This window comes from Thunnus albacares, chromosome 4, assembly GCF_914725855.1.
Source record: "Thunnus albacares chromosome 4, fThuAlb1.1, whole genome shotgun sequence".
NCBI lineage: Eukaryota > Metazoa > Chordata > Actinopteri > Scombriformes > Scombridae > Thunnus > Thunnus albacares.
Window position 1 is genome coordinate 17632724 of NC_058109.1, and position 18356 is coordinate 17651079.

The 18356-nt window shown below is 41.5% G+C and overlaps 1 protein-coding gene across 4 annotated transcripts in view; it reads right to left on the reverse strand.

Moving 5' to 3' along the window:
• Positions 1-409: 409 nt before the first annotated feature.
• sema3fa (sema domain, immunoglobulin domain (Ig), short basic domain, secreted, (semaphorin) 3Fa) overlaps positions 410-18356 on the reverse strand; it is a 47586-nt gene continuing 29639 nt past the window's right edge. The window contains exons 5-19 of one of the 4 annotated variants that reach the window (XM_044347751.1): positions 16045-16164; positions 14452-14541; positions 13324-13417; positions 11861-11980; positions 10405-10544; positions 9359-9473; positions 5306-5375; positions 4333-4477; positions 3982-4204; positions 3583-3671; positions 3415-3456; positions 3103-3260; positions 2848-2915; positions 2491-2624; positions 410-1853 (exon numbers count right to left, since the gene is read on the reverse strand). In XM_044347751.1, coding sequence (XP_044203686.1) covers positions 1425-1853; positions 2491-2624; positions 2848-2915; positions 3103-3260; positions 3415-3456; positions 3583-3671; positions 3982-4204; positions 4333-4477; positions 5306-5375; positions 9359-9473; positions 10405-10544; positions 11861-11980; positions 13324-13417; positions 14452-14541; positions 16045-16164 — 2037 coding nt within the window. In that variant the 3' untranslated portion in view covers positions 410-1424. Of the gene's footprint in view, positions 1854-2490; positions 2625-2847; positions 2931-3102; positions 3261-3414; positions 3457-3582; positions 3672-3981; positions 4205-4332; positions 4478-5305; positions 5376-9358; positions 9474-10404; positions 10545-11860; positions 11981-13323; positions 13418-14451; positions 14542-16044; positions 16165-18356 lie in introns of all 4 variants that reach the window. The other 3 variants (XM_044347749.1, XM_044347753.1, XM_044347752.1) reach the window with 3 other exon arrangements.

Sequence of the window (18356 nt, forward strand, 5' to 3'; positions counted from 1 at the left end):
TCTACTGTATGGAAGTTGCTCAGTACAAACAGTTTTATATGAAGTCTGTGGCACGTACTGTATGATAGCAGAATGGTTCTGAACTAGACTGACAAAAAAGTTGCTGCAAAGGTTCTAAGCATCAGCTCGTTTGTCGCTGTAATCTAATCAAAGTGTAGTCTGATTACATGGCCAAACACAATATTTACTTAGAGAAACCAATATTTAGCATGAAACTGGCAGGAATGCAAACTTTTGATCTGTACTCCAAGATGAACTTGAGAGCTAAAAAAAAAAATCCTGTATGTTCTCCCCTAGATGAATATACTGCATATGCCACAGATACATGTTAAGTATTTACTGTTTATCAAGATCACCAATTTGGCAACAAAAGGTGCTTTGTCTCTAATATATATATTTTTTAAATCACAAACGGTCACAAACTCACATATAGCTGCCTGCTGGAATTTCTTATCTCCAACAAGAGAAAAGAGAAGGCAATGTTATTTTCAGCTTTCGTGTTGTTAAAAGACCCTTTACCCCCCAAAAAACAGCTTATCACAAAGTTCACGTTTGTTAAGGATACAACATTGAGATGTGACATTCACATAGAAACAAAACAAACACTTGGCAGCAAATGATTTTGGAAGAATTTGGGCGGGTAATGTAACATCTTTACTCGAGGCCAGGCTGGACCGCAATCATGAAAGGAGAGATTTCTTGACCTGCCCCAAAGGGCCTTTCGTTCGTTCACATATGACTGGACGACCATGACATGTTGTCACAGCTGCAGTCTGTGGGCATTTCTATCATCCTTGCATGTCCCATGAAATGCCATTTTTGTCATCTTTCAACAGCTTATATCTTGCAGTAAAAAAAAACTGATATACAGTAGAGAGTTCTAGTGAGGAAGTTTAGGGAAGTTCGAGAATTTCACTGAACCAGTGACCCAACTTCTGGCTAAGAGACTGAATACTGCCAGCAGTCAAGAGATCCAACATGGTCTGAATACCGTCAGTCCTTATCCATGTGTGGATACTCCCAATGTCCCATCTGGGTTATTTTTGCTGTTTCTTAAAAACACCAAACATAAAGATATTTTCAACATAATAACACATTGTAATAAACAATAACACTAACAATAATATTATAATAACAACAATATTTGCACAGATTTACCTATTCACAAAAAAAAAAACATGTTTTCTAGATAGGTACAAAGAATTACTTTTTACAACCTACAATAAATATTGTGTTTTTTTTCCCAACAGTTACATAGAAACTGTTTGACGCTGTTGCTTTTGGTTGCAGTATCAGTCTTGTCCTTTATGATAATTTTTCTATGATTTGACTGGAGTCATTCCTCAAAATGGAGGGTTGCAGTGTTTAGGAGGTGGTGTGAAAAGGTAGACTGGGGGTGTTTTATAGGGTGTCTGTCCAGCTCCTCATGTCTCAGCAGGAGTTGTTTGCTCATCATGATGCCGACGGTTGCGGGGCTTCTTCTGTTCTTTCAGCTCCTTCAGGCTTTTGGCTTTGTTGTCCCCGAGGTTGCCGTCTCCAAGCTGCCAGTAATCCTGACAGTACTGGTTGATCAGGCCCATCTCTGGCTGGCTCAGGATGGTCAGCAGGTCCTTATACTGGCCGGCACTCGGAGTCCAGGCGCTGGATTGCAGTGGAGGGAGGGCGGGGCTGCCGGTCTCCACCAACACGTTGTTAACCGTGCGGCTGGAAAGGACCACGAGCTGCAGTTTGACGAGCGTGTGTTTGAAGTTCTTCTCAGTGGACGTGCACTGGTAGATGCCGCTGTCAGACGACTGCAAGGAGCGGATCAAAAGGCCTTGTTCTGTTTTCAGGATGCGTCCCTCTGAGCGAATCTGGAAGGAACAGGAGGACAGTGAAGAAGACAATTTTATTAACTTATTATAACTTTATGGTTTTTAAAGGATAGGTTCACAGAGCTTGTGAGATACAGTTGCTTATTAACACATGCAGCAGATATGCAGCAACATTATAGCATTCATTTGTTGTTTGTTTCGATCCACCTGATTAATATAAGTCCAATATTCACTCTCTTTTTACTCTGCTTTGGTCTCCACCCTCTGCTGAGGGAGGTATCTGGTGCTTGAGCTGCTAAATGCTCCAATATGTTCACCAGCTAGTTGCTAATTTTGTCTACTTGCCGAAAACAGCTGCCTGTTGCTGCTGGAAACGATAAGAGCAGTGAGAGTGAAACAAACATTAAAGTTGGGGGCAATAAAACCAAAACAATGGCTTCAAAGTTGCTATAAAGCTCTGGGAACTGGATGTTTGGATGATGTATCTCTTTGAGGGGGCAACTTGTCACATATAAGTAGTCATGTGATCTATTAATTGTAGCTGCTTTAAATGTAAAAATTTTTTCAAATGACACTCATAAATTCACACATTACTTGTTGTTCCATGGATGTGATTATAAAGACAGATCCAAATGGTGAGGAGAAACAACTGCCTTACAGTAAAAGCTTTGCTCACCTCTTTCCTCCGGTCACTGTTTTCTCTCTGAAGGTGCCATTTGAGAGACACATGAGGAGACCTGGCCTGGCACTCCAGGAATGTTGTGCTACCCTCCACCCCATACTGAACTGTCTCCAGCGTATTCTTATTGGCTGTAAAACAATCAGTAAAATACAAATGATGTGTTATTGCTAAGAAAAAAAAAAAATTAACTACATAAACAAAAGAAGTAGGTAAGAAATTCATTGCAATAACAAACCTTACAAACTAAACTGAAATCTGAGACTGACACATCATTTCAATAATCTTCTTATTTCCACCCTACTGGCAGAATATTTGATGGGCTTGGGTATACTACATGTGCTCAATGCTCACCATTAGAGTTATAGCCTCTGCACTGGCGGATTGGGTTGCCGTACTTTACATCCTGCCGACGGCTACGCCTAGAGGGGTCAGATCAACAGTCGAAAATAAAGAGCTTAACTTCAAGACAAAAAAAAAAACATCACATGAACTAAAAGTAAGCAATCCACATGTAAGAATACCTAATTTTTATATTTGTGTGTACACATACTGATACTCAGACTGTACCCATGCATGTCTGCCTGCGTATACTATCTTGATACTCACCTCTTCTGTGAAGCTGAGTATCTGGAGCAGGATTTGCCATCCCAGGCGCAGTACGGGTCCCTGGCCAGACAGCAGTCAGCACAGGCCTCCCCGTACACATCACAGCGATGAATAGCCAGGTTGGTCACACCCAAGACTGATCCTACATACAGTTGTTGCTATAGAAGAAACGGGTAAAGATTAGTACATAAAAAATAGATATCAAATAGTAATACCTTAATTTTTTTTTATGATTATGAGACATCATACTGTATAATTGGTGTCTTTGCTATAATGTATTCTATTAGTCTAAGTTGTTCCAGGCTAACTTACCCGTTTGGATGAAATCTTCATGGTGGTAATTGGAGTGGGAACCTGCGGTGAAACAAGTAACAACAGCTTTCATTTTTGTCTCATATGACAAAAAGAATACACATAAAGGTTGAATGGTATAGACAGAGAGGATGGGTGAATAGACTACTGTATGGTGAGGCGACTGACCTTAAAGACCTCCACTTCCTCCAAAACCAGCTCCTCGGTCTGCAGGTCATCTCTAGGCAAGACAATCACTTTCTGAACTGTCCCCCGATCTGAGAGACACAAGAGAGAAGAAAGTGTAACCCCCGGCTCTGTTTACCTTTTAAGTTATTGACCTTTGACCCTAATTTCCAAGAGAGGTTGCATTTATTTCTTCCTCCCTTTAAAATGTCTTAAACAGAGAAATGATTTGAGGAATCATTCAATCTGATCAATTTATGATTGAGAGGCAAAGACAGATCCATTGCTTTTTTGTGAATCCTCTCTTATACTTGACAATAAAATTCAAACTGCACATTGATATGACTATTATATTAGTGGACAATCATCATATAATGTGAGTTTAAGCCTTGGAGTACTGACCTGTGCCCAGGAAGAGCACCTCATAGCTCCCGTCAGCAGCTGTCACTTGGTCCACTGCAATTGTGGTGAACTCATAGTCCACGTTGGTTCTGACCACCAGGGGGTGCTTGTGCACTGGGTATACGGCATTGTACATGGTGGGATGGTTTCTCATGAAGTTGATAACCTCATCTGGGTAATCCTTTGTGGATTTCATGTTGGGGGTGAAAGTGCCGCCAGGACACTGTTAACAAATAAGAGATTTAACTGTTAATCCTACTCTTGTGCAATTTACCAAATACCTCTGCAGTAAAAAACATGTTCTTAGTAAAAAGATGAAATTTTATTTATTTTTTAATGTTTATAACTCACAGTGCCAGGTCGGGGGTAGGGGATCTTTCCAGTGTAAGCCACCCACTGGTAGTTGGGCCCTTCTTTGTGGGCAAAGGGGCCATTGAAGACCATACGGATGTCGGCCATGGAGTAGACACACACTGCCGAGCCTTTAAACACGGATCTTGAGGAGGACAGGAGAGAAAGCGTGAATACAGAGACAGCCGCTAGAAGATACAGATGAACTCGCTCCCTGAGATAATTACTGCGGGCACTCTCTGCGACTGGTAGGATCTACTTCCTTCCCACGTACTCAGCCTGCCTCTTACAGGAACGCACTAAAACATTATGACGCACAAATACACTCTCAAACCGACTCAACTAGAGTCAAGCTGTCTGACACACTGACATACAAACACCCACGTACTGCAGAGAATCGCCAGAGCACAGGCTCTCGCTGCCATGTGGTGGGTGTACTATGTTTGTAACTCCTGTCATGGGCCTCTATCATTAGCACTGCAAGTGTTTTTATCAGCTGGGTTTAAACGCGCCTGATGCCCGAGGAGAGGATGGAAACAATAACAGTATTTGTTTCTCAAATACATTAATCAAGACATGTTTATTGTGACTCAGTGCGCACCTCTCCCTGCCTTGTGTGCAGCCAGAATCTCAATTTACATGTCTGGTTGGTTGTGTTTTCTGATGAATTTTTAATGCTGTGTGTTTGGAAATGACAACTTGCTATCAAACCTGACCTTTGTGGAACTATAGGACTCAGTCAGTCTCTCAGAGGAGCACGACTCCCTCTGGGCTCCAGATTCGCTGCCTAGTTTTGTCTTTGTAGCCTGTAACTGACAGGCCATACGCAACACAGCATTTCAATATCAGAGAGAGCTGACACCTTCAGGCTGAGTGAGAAATGAATAAAAAACTACAGGGAGAAACCAAAATACACCTTTCCCTCCCAACTGCATAAAAGTTGTAGAGTTTGAGAAAGCTGTCAGACACTTACCCTGAAACTGAGAAGACTCCATAGATGACAGGATTCTTTGTGTCTTGAGTTGGCTGGATATACACATCCCCTAATAGGGAAAGAAATAATTTAGAGTGATTAGTCACAGTAATAAACCATGAATAGGCAGCCTTTCTACAGGAGCACATTGACTACCAAATGATGAATGGTCAGACAAAGAAAACATGGTATATTAAGTAAATATTAGTGTCTGTGTCTCGTATCAAACCATCTAAAGGCTTAATTAGTTCCCAGATTCCACTTGGTTCCAACCCAAAGTTATTGTAATTGTGACATATGGAGACTTTTTGCTTCTTAGGGAGGGAGAGTTAAGGGAGAATTTCTCTTTCACTGTAGAGCTCGTGGTTACCAGAGCCTCTATGAGATCCTCAATCCAAAGTCTTCCGACACTGAAACTACAGTTCCTGAGTCTCAGCGGGGAATAGAAGTGAAATAGAGATCTCTGGTGAAACATGGCTTTAATAGGAGCCATATGCATCCAATGACTTTGGGGTTGAGGCAATTGCGAACCCTACATATCCTCTGATGGCTTAATGAGAGAAAAGTGCAAGGAAAAACAATAAGGAAGAAAACTGAAATAAATTTAGTAGACAGGTTGAGTAGAATAACACGGCACCCACAGTTGAACACAAAGGTCCATTTAATCTTTTGTATCAATGGGAAACGAGTTTTGTTTTAAATGGCCTTGAACAGAGAAGGGCAACTGGAAAATACTGATAACAGTGAAAAAGAATGACATCCTATCCTCTCCTTTATAACCCATTTTAAGATCTTTTTCATGGTTATCTATAAAATAAGAGGCGAGGCATTAATCTGACACACCACAGCAAGAATGTAGAGCCGCCCTCACTGATTTATCTCTCAGATCTCACCTGAATGAAGCAGCATGTAAAATAACCAAATGTTAAGCAACAATTATGCATGTGGAATTGGGGATGAAATCCAATAACACATTGTTTGATCCTTGTGCCCTTGGCGTTTTCTAACACGCACAAAGTAAACAGGAGGAGGCTTAAATCCACATGACTTGTACAGAAACATCATTTCTGACTCTGCAAATATGCAAAATCAACAAACTCAACTTTGATAATGAGTTTCATGCCAAGGTATGAAAATGACAGGTAATGGCTGTGCACTAAAAGGAAAAATTAACTTTTGGCAAACAAAGTAGAAATTCATAACCCATCTGACGCCAGTTTGACAGACCTCCTGGCTACAGAATGAGCGCAGCGAAAAAGAGAAAAGAAATAAATCAGCAGAGAACTGGAACAAGTTGCGTCACTCTAACTTTTGTTTCTGATGTGTCAGATCAGACGGAGGCTTTGAGGCATTCTCAGCATCACATTAGCAGAGACACATCACTGACTGCTGTGAGCGCAGAAAGAACACAAGCAAGTGGGGATAAATAAGGTGTTTTAAAAAGTAAAATAAAAGAGAATGTGGATGTTGCAAGGAGGACTGTCAAATGACTATAGATAGTATATTGTTATTTCCTTAATAATCATTTCAAGGGACCTACACTTTGAAATATGTCCACTCAGAAAAAATACAGATATAACAGAAAAAACAAACAGAAAAGCAAAAGCAAAAATAGTTTCTCCATCTACAGAAAAGTAACAGAGGGGGGTGGTGGTGGACTACAGTGGCATGAAAAATAATTCAATGAGAAAACAATGTTTCACTCCATAATTACAATTCAGAGAGGCAATAAAACTTTATCGCCTACACAGTCATTCTCATTATTGTCTGGCAGACATTTTTGTCTCTCTTGTGTCTGTGTGTCTCTTTCCTCCTGTCTTTATAATCCTCCTTTCCTCCTCTAAAACACTGAACGCTTTCTCCTCTGTTAGTCTCGACTCTACCTCACCATCTGAATCTACTCCGCTCTCTCCCCAGAGTCCTCATACAATCACTCTGATGCCTCTGTTGGGCTCCATAAGGACCAGTGGAGCTGGAGACAGAATACATTTCTACCAGACGCTCTGTGGTTGTGGGATGGCTGACCGCAGCGCTGTGGGATGTTCCGCTGTACCTCAGGACTCACAATGACCTCACCATGAGTGCTCATCTGCACTGAGACTACAATGACCTGCTGCTGCGCTGTGGACAGACGACTAAAAATGCTGCAACGTCACTGACACTGAGTGCTCTTAATGCAGAACATACATTTGCAATTTGCAAAGCTTCATCACAGCAGGAATAAGATGTTACTACACATTCAGTTCATAGCTGTGTTTGATGCACAATCACTGCGTGAATTATTTAATACTGTCATACATACTGAATGTGCATGTTGTTGGCCATCATCTGTAGTCTATGCGGTGTGTTTGAGTGCAACTTTTAACAGGAAATGAAGGCTCATGTCTGTCAATGTAAGTCCTCGTTTTTTCAGATTAGCTTTGTGTTTCAGGATCATGTAGATCACATGCTGCATTTAATTATGTTAATTTTGGGTTAATTTTAAGATAATTATAGTATCATAGCTACACTTTGAATGAAAAGCATTTTTCTGACACTTTGCCCACATTTTTGTGAATTAAATATGAAACTTATGAGGTTAATCATGTCCCAACATGACAGTTTGGACAGGAAAGGTGTGCAATGACACAAAATGCTCACCATATGTCAGAAAAGTTCTTTTTTTTGTTGTTACTCCAAATTCAGTTTTTCATTACATGGCTCACGACACAGTGACTTGGTGCCCAAAGGCTTTTTCTTCACAGAAGGTAGCCTTTGTTTTGTGTATTGCTTTGTTTTTACCATTTAATTAGAAAGCTTCCACACAGAAGACTTAAAAACTTGATACGACAGTATTGAGTTTAACTTGAGTCCATCTCGTCAGCTGGACTGGCAAGATGGACTCAAGGTAACGTAAGTTTTATCTTGCAACTGAAATTAGTATGCACACTGTCTTTCTATCATGAGATATTTTGTGTAAATTTTGAGTTTCATTTGTAAGTTAGAAAATGTTTTTCTTCTCAAATTTAGCAAAAATCAGTGAAAAGTAGTGAAAGATTTGCTGCTCATACAACCAGTCATTACAATTTCAAGGATACTACAAATCCCTCCTTAATCCTGTCAGTCATGTGAATAACGGACAGGCCGGGGATGATCCACAGGGGGTCGGACTGATCCCAGCTGCTCATTATTTTGATTACTCTGTATGCGTGTGTGTATTTGATTTTCTATCTCTTGCTTTTTTTTTTTTTTTCTATAAAAGTACAAATTCTCTGCTGATCCTGTGGCTGGTGCTTGAAAGCAGAATGATCACAGCCTTACAGTAAGGACGTTACCTACAGGAGCCATGTTGATGTTCAAAGGAAGATACATGTCAAGCTTAACATGTATGAGTCTGTGATACCTTAATCTTCCCAGCATTGCTGTACATATGCAGAGACGTGTTAAGTGCCGAGTGTGTGTGTGTGTCCCTACAGTACAGTAAGCTGTTGGCCCCACACACTGCAGCAAAATCTGAGTACATGTGGATTAACACTGTAGGCCCTAAGACTGTAACATCATGGTGAAAGTATGCAAAGCAAATGGAGGGCAAAATGTGAGGCGAACTCTACAAATGGGAAAGTTGTTACTGAATCTGTCAACAAGAAGTCCATCTGGAGACCTTTGTTTTGCATTGTCGTGGTTACACTGTCACGTAAGAATTCTCACTTTGCCCTGCCAGTTTTTCTGTCAGGACATATTCATTATGTGCCTAACACTAACTCTAAGCAGATGGATTAAATCTTTCCTGAGTCAGGGGAAACAATCTGTAAAAGCACATTGTAAGTATTTTAGACAGATTGTTGCCGTTTGTCTCTGTGAGGAAAAATAAGTGTTATTCCTCTCGGTTTTAAAATGTGCAAACTTTTAGAACAAGCTGAGCAGAGTGTAAATCATCAACAGGTGGTGGATGTGGGACACACTTGGCGAGGAGACGGGGCGTATGTTGTCCAGAGATGAAAGAAAGCACCGTAGATGCTCTGAAAGGGTCATAAATAGAGAATCTTAAAGAGGGAAATAATAATTCAGACTCACTTAGTTCATCAAAGTGCGTCTCAATGCCGTCAGCTCCAGGGACTGAGCAGATGAGACGGGCCTTCAGAAACGTGCTCCACTTGTTGACCAGACAGCAGTGTCCACCGTCGTCATTCTGTAAGTCAAAGTCACACACAGTAGTTGTGAATCTACCTGAACGGGACGAGTCCAACCAACGTCTGACTGGCAGCGTTTCAGAAAAGGGTTCAAACTAACTGTACTGGGTGTGTTGTTATTGGGCCTGTATGAATAAAGATCAGCTCTGTGTTTCAGCTTGGCCCATCTACACGGGAGGTCAGCCAACTTCTGACTACTAGTGAGGTAAAGAATCAAGCCTTGGGAAAATGATTCATGGGCTGGAACTCAACACATTTTACAGAGTCCAAAAGATTTGCAGCACTGGAAGAAATACATTTTGTGTCTATCTTTATCTCCTGTAACATGGAGTGGGGAAGAATTCGGTGAACAAAGGGCAACATGTTTTAATATCCTTCAGACACAGATAGAAAAGCTTTTTTTTTTTTTTTTTTTTTACATTGTATAACATATTCTGTTCAAATCATACTTTAGGCAAGTATTCTACAAACACAGGAGAGTCTCTGGGGACAGTTTGTCCATGTAGGGATGTTTTGAAAGTTTGGGAAACATAATCATTATTTGACTGTTTTTGGTGAAAAACAACACTCCAGGCCACAGCACTACATCACTGAGTAAACATAGCTCTGGCTTTGTACAGATGTCTAGGCATGTATACAGATGCGGACTAAAGTAAACTCTACCGCTCAAACACTTCATCTGGAGGAACAAAAATAACAGAATTCTTTCCAAACTTAGCTGTAAAGGCAAACAGCAACGATTTTGTTTTCTGACTGGTAATTGGTGTGTTACAGTACAGCAATTACTGATGATCATGGAGGACTTCCTTTCTGGGCCTCTAAGAGACTAAGGAACGGGCAACGGGGCTATAACTAACCATTACGGAGATGTATAAAACTTTCAGTCGTGATGATCAACATGAGGTTTGCTGGACTGGTGTGATAACTCACCAGGCAGATCCGCCCTATCCTGGACTGGGTCATGGGACTCTGGCCCATCTCAGAGGCTTTCTCGCGGAAGAAGAAGTAGAGCTTGTCATCATTCTTCTCGGCGCTGTCTGGGATGAGGTGTGCGTGGATGAATGTGGGATCTGTAGATGAGTTAAAAAGACAGAAGAAGTATTACCAGCCTTGCAGTACGTGTTGTTCTACAATATAGGCTACACCCAAATGTTCAGACTTCACCACATTTCAAAGGCGCGTATACCAGGAAATCTGTGAGTGCCCAGAGCTATTCAAACCCACAATTCATCAAGTCTGCAAGGGGCTACAAGCTGACTTTCTGCAGACTTTCAGAGAGTCTGCAGGAGGAAATCAATAACATTATCCATCCAACTAAGAAAAAACAACCACCCATGCTGCGAGGATTCTCAGCTTAGACGTGATAATTCTCAAATAATCAAAGTAAAAGGAAAGTTTCATAGGTACATATAAACCTTTATCTTACTTTATTGATTTTAAGTTCTTTCACATGTTGAATTTTACGCCCTTGTGGCTCAGATCCATCACAGACATGTTGTGAAGGGCATTAAGATTCGGGCCCAGACATAATTTAAACTCTGACAGAGAAACTGAATGAGAAAGAGGTCTATTGAAAATTCTTCCTGCTACAACATGAATAATAGCTGCCTGGAGCCCAAAACAGTACTCAACGGTCCTAAAACCAGCTCTTTATTTCTTCCTAGTGACAAGGCTCAATATGGCATCACAGTGCGCTCCCACTGGCTGACTTACTGGGTCACCACTGGACACGCAACAGAGGGTGCCCCTCCCCGCTGTGCCCAACCAGGGTCCCAAATGGGGACAAACCAAAACCAGAAGGAGGGGGGGGGGGGTGACCAGGAACCATGTAATGGGGGAGGGGAAATATCCGAGGGATTCCACATGGCTGATTAGCAGGACTCAGGTGTCCTGATTCAGTATACCACTATCAGGGGACTGTTGTCAGGGCAACAGGGTCAGAGGAAAATCTGGGAGCCAGGAACGCTGGGGGAGATCATGATTGATTTGGCAACATCAACCAAAAGCATCCAACCAGCATTTATAATTCTGTGACAATCATGGTTCATTAGAGAGCGGAGGCTACTCTGAGTCATTATTGACATTCAGTAATTTCCCCCCACTACTGACCTCGCTGTCAGGCTCTGCAGGCATGCAGTCAACAATTAGTGTTGGGCATTTTATGCTTTGAGTTAAATGATCACTGGGTCATGTGGAGCAGACTGGAAAGATCAACAATCTAATTCCTAGAAGACTCCAGTAGTGGACGATGCGCACAGTGGCGTCGAAGCTACATATGGAGACTTTACAGCAATGAACTTCAGGAACTGAGGAATAAATTAAAGAAATTAAAGGTCTGGAAATAAATTGTGGTGGCTGCAGAACGAGCCGTGAGTTGAGACATTACCATTTAACCATCTGGAGTTGTACTGATCAGTCCTCATGGCTGTCTGCTTCCCTAGTGTACGGAAGATAGCAGAGTCTGTTCCCATGAAGTCAATGTAGACTCCTGCATACAGCTCTCCATCTGTCAGTCACAGAGAGAGAGAAGGAAGGGTGTTGTGGAGGTGAAGTCATGACAGATGAAAAAAAAAAAAAATCAGCTTAAAGGTAAAGAACACGTCGTCTACTAGTCTGATCCAAATACATCTTTGGCTAGTTGTTAAAAAGTTGCATCATCGTCCCTCAAATCTAATCTAAATCACATGAATAGCACGTAGAGCAGCTGTAGTCGTTAGAAAATTTCACTCTCTGTGATGATTATAAGGTCTTACAAAGAAACAGTGCCAAAATACATCATACTCAATCACTCATCAGTTCAGAGGTGTCTGAAATGTCACGTTCAGGTTAAAAATGTTGACCTCATAATTATATTGCAATCATACTTCATACTCATCATTCTTATGAGGGCAATCAGTGTAATTTGAAAGGACAGCTGGATTTACACAGTCAATTTAGTTTCAGCTGGAGCCATGGTGTAGAGGTTAGTGGTCAACCAAAGCATAATATTAGGCCTTCAGTATAGTGCCCCCATCAGGCCTGTTAGTGCAATAATCAATTCAAATTTTTAAAATAAAAATTAGATGGGTAAAACCTAAGACATCATGTCTGATAACAGATACTTCCTGATGCAAAGCCTGCACCATTTTCCATGCATGAAGAAGTTAAAACTGAGTCTGCACTGGCTATTGTACTAGAGAATAGTATTCTCCTATAGTGAAATTTTAAGGAGGTAAAGTGAGAGATGGCAGTTTAAGTAGTAAGTGTAAAGAAAAGGGGAATTCCAGCTTCTTCTGTTGTGTCCGCGTGGTATTTCACTGCCTTTCCAGTTATGTAAGACAACCTGGAGCTGATTTTCTTGGTGTTACAATTTTGCTCGGGTCAGCTGGTATTGAGCTGACATGGCGTAGCAAAAGAGGTCTCTGTCTCCTTCACACACACACACACACGCACACACACATGCACACACACGCACACACAGGGCAGGAGGTCACTGACAAACAAAAAGACCACCCACTGACAAGAGAGGGCACACAACAGACTGACCGCAGAAGTGGATACATTAATAAAATTACAGCTATATAGTGCAGTGGTGTGATCTTGTATATGATGAGGAGTTGAAGTGTTTTAAAGATTTTCTTTATGTGGAAAACTTTATTTTCCTTATAAAAAGGATATATTTGAAATTAATATTTTGGAATTTTACAGAGAGTACTGTATGTGGTAACAAATAATCCTTTGGGGCATGCAGACTGGAAACTAAAGACACACTGTATGACAGATCTCTTTTGTTTTCCACAGATAGCTATTTAAAGCTGTCCGTACATGTTGTATGAAGGGAAAAAAAAAAAAAAAAAAGCAGGCACTTACTGATCAAAGCAGAGACGCTGTTAAGTTTGGGGTCATAAGGACATTTTCCTTTCCCAGAATCCACTTTACCAGGTTCAAGACGGAAAATGTATTCCTGTTACAGTAAAGAATTAGGAAAACATTATTAATAACATCTTACTTTTCTTTCTCATTTGGTAACAGATTTATGTGTGTGTGTGTGTGTATGCATGTGTGTGTGTGTGTGTGTGTGTGGGGTTGGGGGGAGTTGTGGGGTTATTCCTTGAATGCAGCACGTACAAGGCACTTTGAGTATACTTAGTTGTTAAGGCAGTTTTAAATGCGACATTAGAATCAAACTAATAATGTGATCAGTTTGGAGACAGGGTAACAATGACGAGGTGTGAGGCGAACAACACACCCTCTCACAGCACTATTGGATCTGCTGAGGGGAACAAAAAGCTCACATAGCCAGTTATCAGTGAGATGGAGAGGTGGAGGAAAATGCTGAGAGCAATCCAAAACTCATCCACCATGCCTGTAATGTTAGTGGCTCGTAGAAGAATTCATTATTCCACAGTGCAAGAGGACATCTTGAACATCTGTGTCAACACTGGGTATGTGTCTACATGGAATTTTGTCGGGTACTTCAAAGCTGGTTGATGACAGGTGGGAAATATGTACGGCAAAGTAGAATAATGTCAAAGCTGCATTTGTAACCCACTCGTGAATATTTTTTTTTGTAACAAGATATAGTATGACTCCAAAATATGATGATTTGGCGGTGATTTGAAAAAAACTCCCCAAAAAACTGTATAAACACCTATAAATCAACCTCAAGGTGATAACAACTTTTGACTGAAAGATTTTCATATTGTATTCTTAAAAGAAAAACAGAAAGCAGGCATTAAGTCTCCACTGGCATGAGAATAGTACATTTACAAAGCACTCTTTTGTGCTGGGTGTTACTGGAGGAAGCATGTTTTCCACATTCATGTTGAACATTTTGGCAGTAGAGTTGTTTGAAGACTCGGCATTTCAGTTAGCCACCTTAATAACCCAAGATATATATTTTTAAAGCCATGTTATCCCTACTCCAACTGAGACTGGAAATGTTCTCCAGGTGGGCATCAAACTTAAGAGCCTTTTACAAAACTCCCTTCAGCCCACCTTCGCCTCCAAAGGCTCTGATGTAGTACTGTAGTCTGCTGCTCGACTTGTTCTCCCTCCAGTTTGGGGTGCCTGTAGGTAGTGGGACCCCTAAAAACAGAGACATGGCACATTGGGCCACCTCATTACCGACATTCGACAGCCCAGAACAAAGTGAAATTAACCTGACGATGACCATGACATAAAGAGATAAGTAAAAAAAAAAAGGAAAGTGCAAAAAGAATGACCACAGGCAAAAAGTAGACTTGGCGAAGACGAAGAATTCTAAAAAAAAAAAAGAGAAAATGTAGGTAGATCAAAGTGAAGGTCAAAGTAGACTGAAGACATTTAGTAACCATGTTGGATTAGACTCATCATCATGCAAACACAGCTGCAAACTCCATGCAGAAAACATGCAGTGCCAGGAAAGAAAACAGAAGAGGAAATACAATAAAATGCATTACAGTACATCCAGTAATGTCTAATAAAGTGACCAATAGACAAGTTTTAACAATTATTGTAATATCAAAGAGAGTGTTTCACAGACTAAGATCATTATTATCAATCTTCAACCTACATGAACAAAGAAAACTCCTAAACTAAATATTATTTTTCCAAAATCTGTAGAAATTTGATGTTGAACTTGACAAGTTGACAGAAACTGCAAAGGAAGCTCTGAAACAGCAGCAAAAAGGCACAAAAAGTGATGCAGTTATAAGGAAAAAGTCTGCAGTTAAAGGGGAAAGTTGAGAGTTTATTGAGGACTAAAAATGTGTGAAGCCCTTCGTGTAACAAGTGGAAGAATTTCCGAACGAACGGTTTCTATTTACATCCACACTTACTGGGGAAAATCTTTACAGCGTGAAGTAACATAGCTTTTGGGCCTTAGGGGAGAAGCTGAATGACAAGAGGCGGACTGACCTTTACATTGAAATCTGAACCCTCCCATTTGAACAGTGAGACTAAACAGGCAGAGCAGTGAATGTAAGTGTGTGGACTAGCCCGGCCGGCAGCTGCTGCAGCTCTGCGTGGCCATCGTGCTGGAGCGAGGGAGGGATGAAGGAAGGGACGGAGGGTGGGAGGGAGGGGTGAGCTACAAGGCTGATGATGGATGAGAGACTCCATCAGTAATGATGGCCTTTCAGAGGCTCTCAGCCAGACAGAAAGACAGACCACAGGCTCTGCTGTGTATAAACAGGTGAGGGGGGAGGGAGGACTACAAGGAGGGAACACGGTGGTATTCGCTATAGATATACTGTCAACGTGCTATTCCCAGTGGTGAGAGAAGATTGGTGCCTCAACGGTCTGTGAGCGGTGGCAGTTAGGTACCTCACCGACAGCAATTTTGCAATAATAATGGAGATCTTGAGAGCACTGGCCATGAGCTTTTTTTTTTTTTTCTTCTTTGAGTCCTCCAGACCGTGAAACAGCGCAAATCGATGAACACTAAGAGGCAGAAAATGATGGAAGAAAAGCAGAGCCCATGAAACTGAGGAGCAAGAGCACAAGGAGGTTCTCTGACCTGAGACTGATTGACAGATATGGTTCTTAAAAAGACGTGCAGAGTAAAAGGTCAAAATGTCTCCACGGCTGCCCGGCTGTGTCTTTGGTTACCTGTGACCTGCGTCCTCGGTCCACATAGGTGCAGATGGGGTTGTACGCTCCTGTTCCACACACATACAGGTGGGTCCGGTTCCACGGCTCGATCAGACGGATGAAGTTACCGCATTCCCCCTGAGGTAGAGCACAACAAAACTCAACAGCATTAAAAGTCTTTTCTCTTCAGGTTCCTCAAATAAATAAAAAAAAAAATCTGATCATTAAAATGTAATGGGAAAAAAAATGGTTACATAATACATAATGCCCCACTGATGGTTAATAACCCCTCTGCCTGGCTTAAAACCATCACATCTATCATTTCCGCTGTTGGCTGGCTTGTGTTTGGCAGCTCTGTTCTCTGGCTCTGTGTGTCAGCCTGGCCCAGGCTTCAGATCAGACCACACTGTCAGTGGGAAAATGTTTCCAAACACCATAACTGTGCGGCAGAAACCAAGAAAAGCAGTGCATCTGAGCTGTGAAGAGTGTTTGCTATGGGTCTGAGGGTCTAAGGGATTCAATGTTCTGTCACACATAACAACTTGAAAACATTTCGGTTAGACCAAACAAGAGTGTTGAGTCAAAATTTTGTTTTTTACAAAATCCAATTAGGGTTTTTATTTTTTTTTTTATTTTTTAGAAGAAAACATAAAGACATGCTTGTTACTGTCAGCTTCTTAGAGGTGCAGTGTGTGGAATTTAGTGGCATTTAGCGGAACGGACTTGGCAGAAGTGGAATATAACATTCATAAGTATGTTTTCATTAACGTATAATCATCTGAAAATAAGAATCATTGTGTTTTTGTTACCTTAGAATGAGCCCTTTATATATACAGCAGGTCCTCTTCCACAGAGCCCACCATGTTGCACTACCATGTTTCTACAGTAGCCCAGAACAGACAAACCAAACACTGGCTCTAGAGAGGGCCTTTCGTGTTTCGTGCCCACTGTAAATTCTACACATTGTTCCTTTAAATCTCAACACTGATGTGGTTTATTTAGAATTTAAATGATTTGAGTGGTAGGACAATAATAGTGCCACCACAACACTTTCTTTTTTTTTTTCGGAGTGCAGACAAAGAGGTGCTACTGGTGAAAGCAGCTCTTTGCTTTCGAGGTCTGCGGCTTTCTAATCTCTATTTGTCTGGCCAGCTGTCTGCCTTCATGGTCTCAATCCACCCAAACCAAAACTCTAAATACAGAAATGTACAGGCTGATGATATCTGTTCAGATTTGTCCATCATGTCGGCTGCTAGTGACAGCTGGCGAAAAAAGAAAGGATGTACCAAGCATAGAAAAAGATTGTATGCGGGATGGGTGGGGGGGGGGCATGAGAGATTTTGGCAGATCTTAGCAACACGACAGATGCACAAGTCAGAGGTTTCAGAGGATGTGTTTTTGTGTGTGTGTTTACGCGTGTGGGGCTGTGTGCATTATTCAGTGCACAGTTGTGCTCCCCCACAGAAAGCACAGTGGGTATGATTGCCTTTGACCTCCTGCCTGAACCGACATCCCCTCTGAATTGCTTTTGAATTGTCATCATCTGTCATTCCCTAAAGAGCGGCCGGCATTGCCAAGTTGTCTCCCGGTAGCCAATTTTTATTTCTTATTTTAGTGATGAAATTTCAAACCCACCTCTGACACACATAGAGAAGCTCATACGTGCACATACGAACATACAGAGGCCGATCCGATGTAGCCAGAGGCGGTGAGAGGCGCGGGTCACCAAACACGCATAAATGAACATTCCAGTTGGATAAACAGCAGCCTGCGCTCTCTACCAACAGGGTTATTAGCTAGAGCCTCATCACTCCCTCTGTGCTCACCGCTTCTGCCAGCACTCACCCCTAACATGGGTGAGATGAGTGTGTATGTGTGTTTTTTTTCTGGAGGGGGTTGAGGGTGGGGGGGTGGGGGGGTGGGTGGCGTCTGCATGTGTGAACAAAATCAAAAGGATCTGGTTTTTATATGAATTTCAATCATGAGTCTCCATCACATCCTTGTGTTTGAATGTCTGAATCGTATTAACACTTCAGACAGGCCTGCAGCTTCCAGTGGCTAATGCATTTTGTCTGCTTGTCTGGACAACAAAGAATAAAATAATTATTATGGAAAAAGATAATTAGATTATGTTAAAAAAATCTAATAGAAATATCTGTAATATACATATGTTTGTGCATGAAATATATTTCCAGCATTCAATGAGGACTATTTGCGTGTTGCATGTTCCAAGTTCCTGCTTGAGCTTAATTGGTGGCAGCTGTATGCAATCAGCAATCAGGGATGCAGAGACGGTAAATAAGAGCTTCACAGCCAGTGACACATTGGAA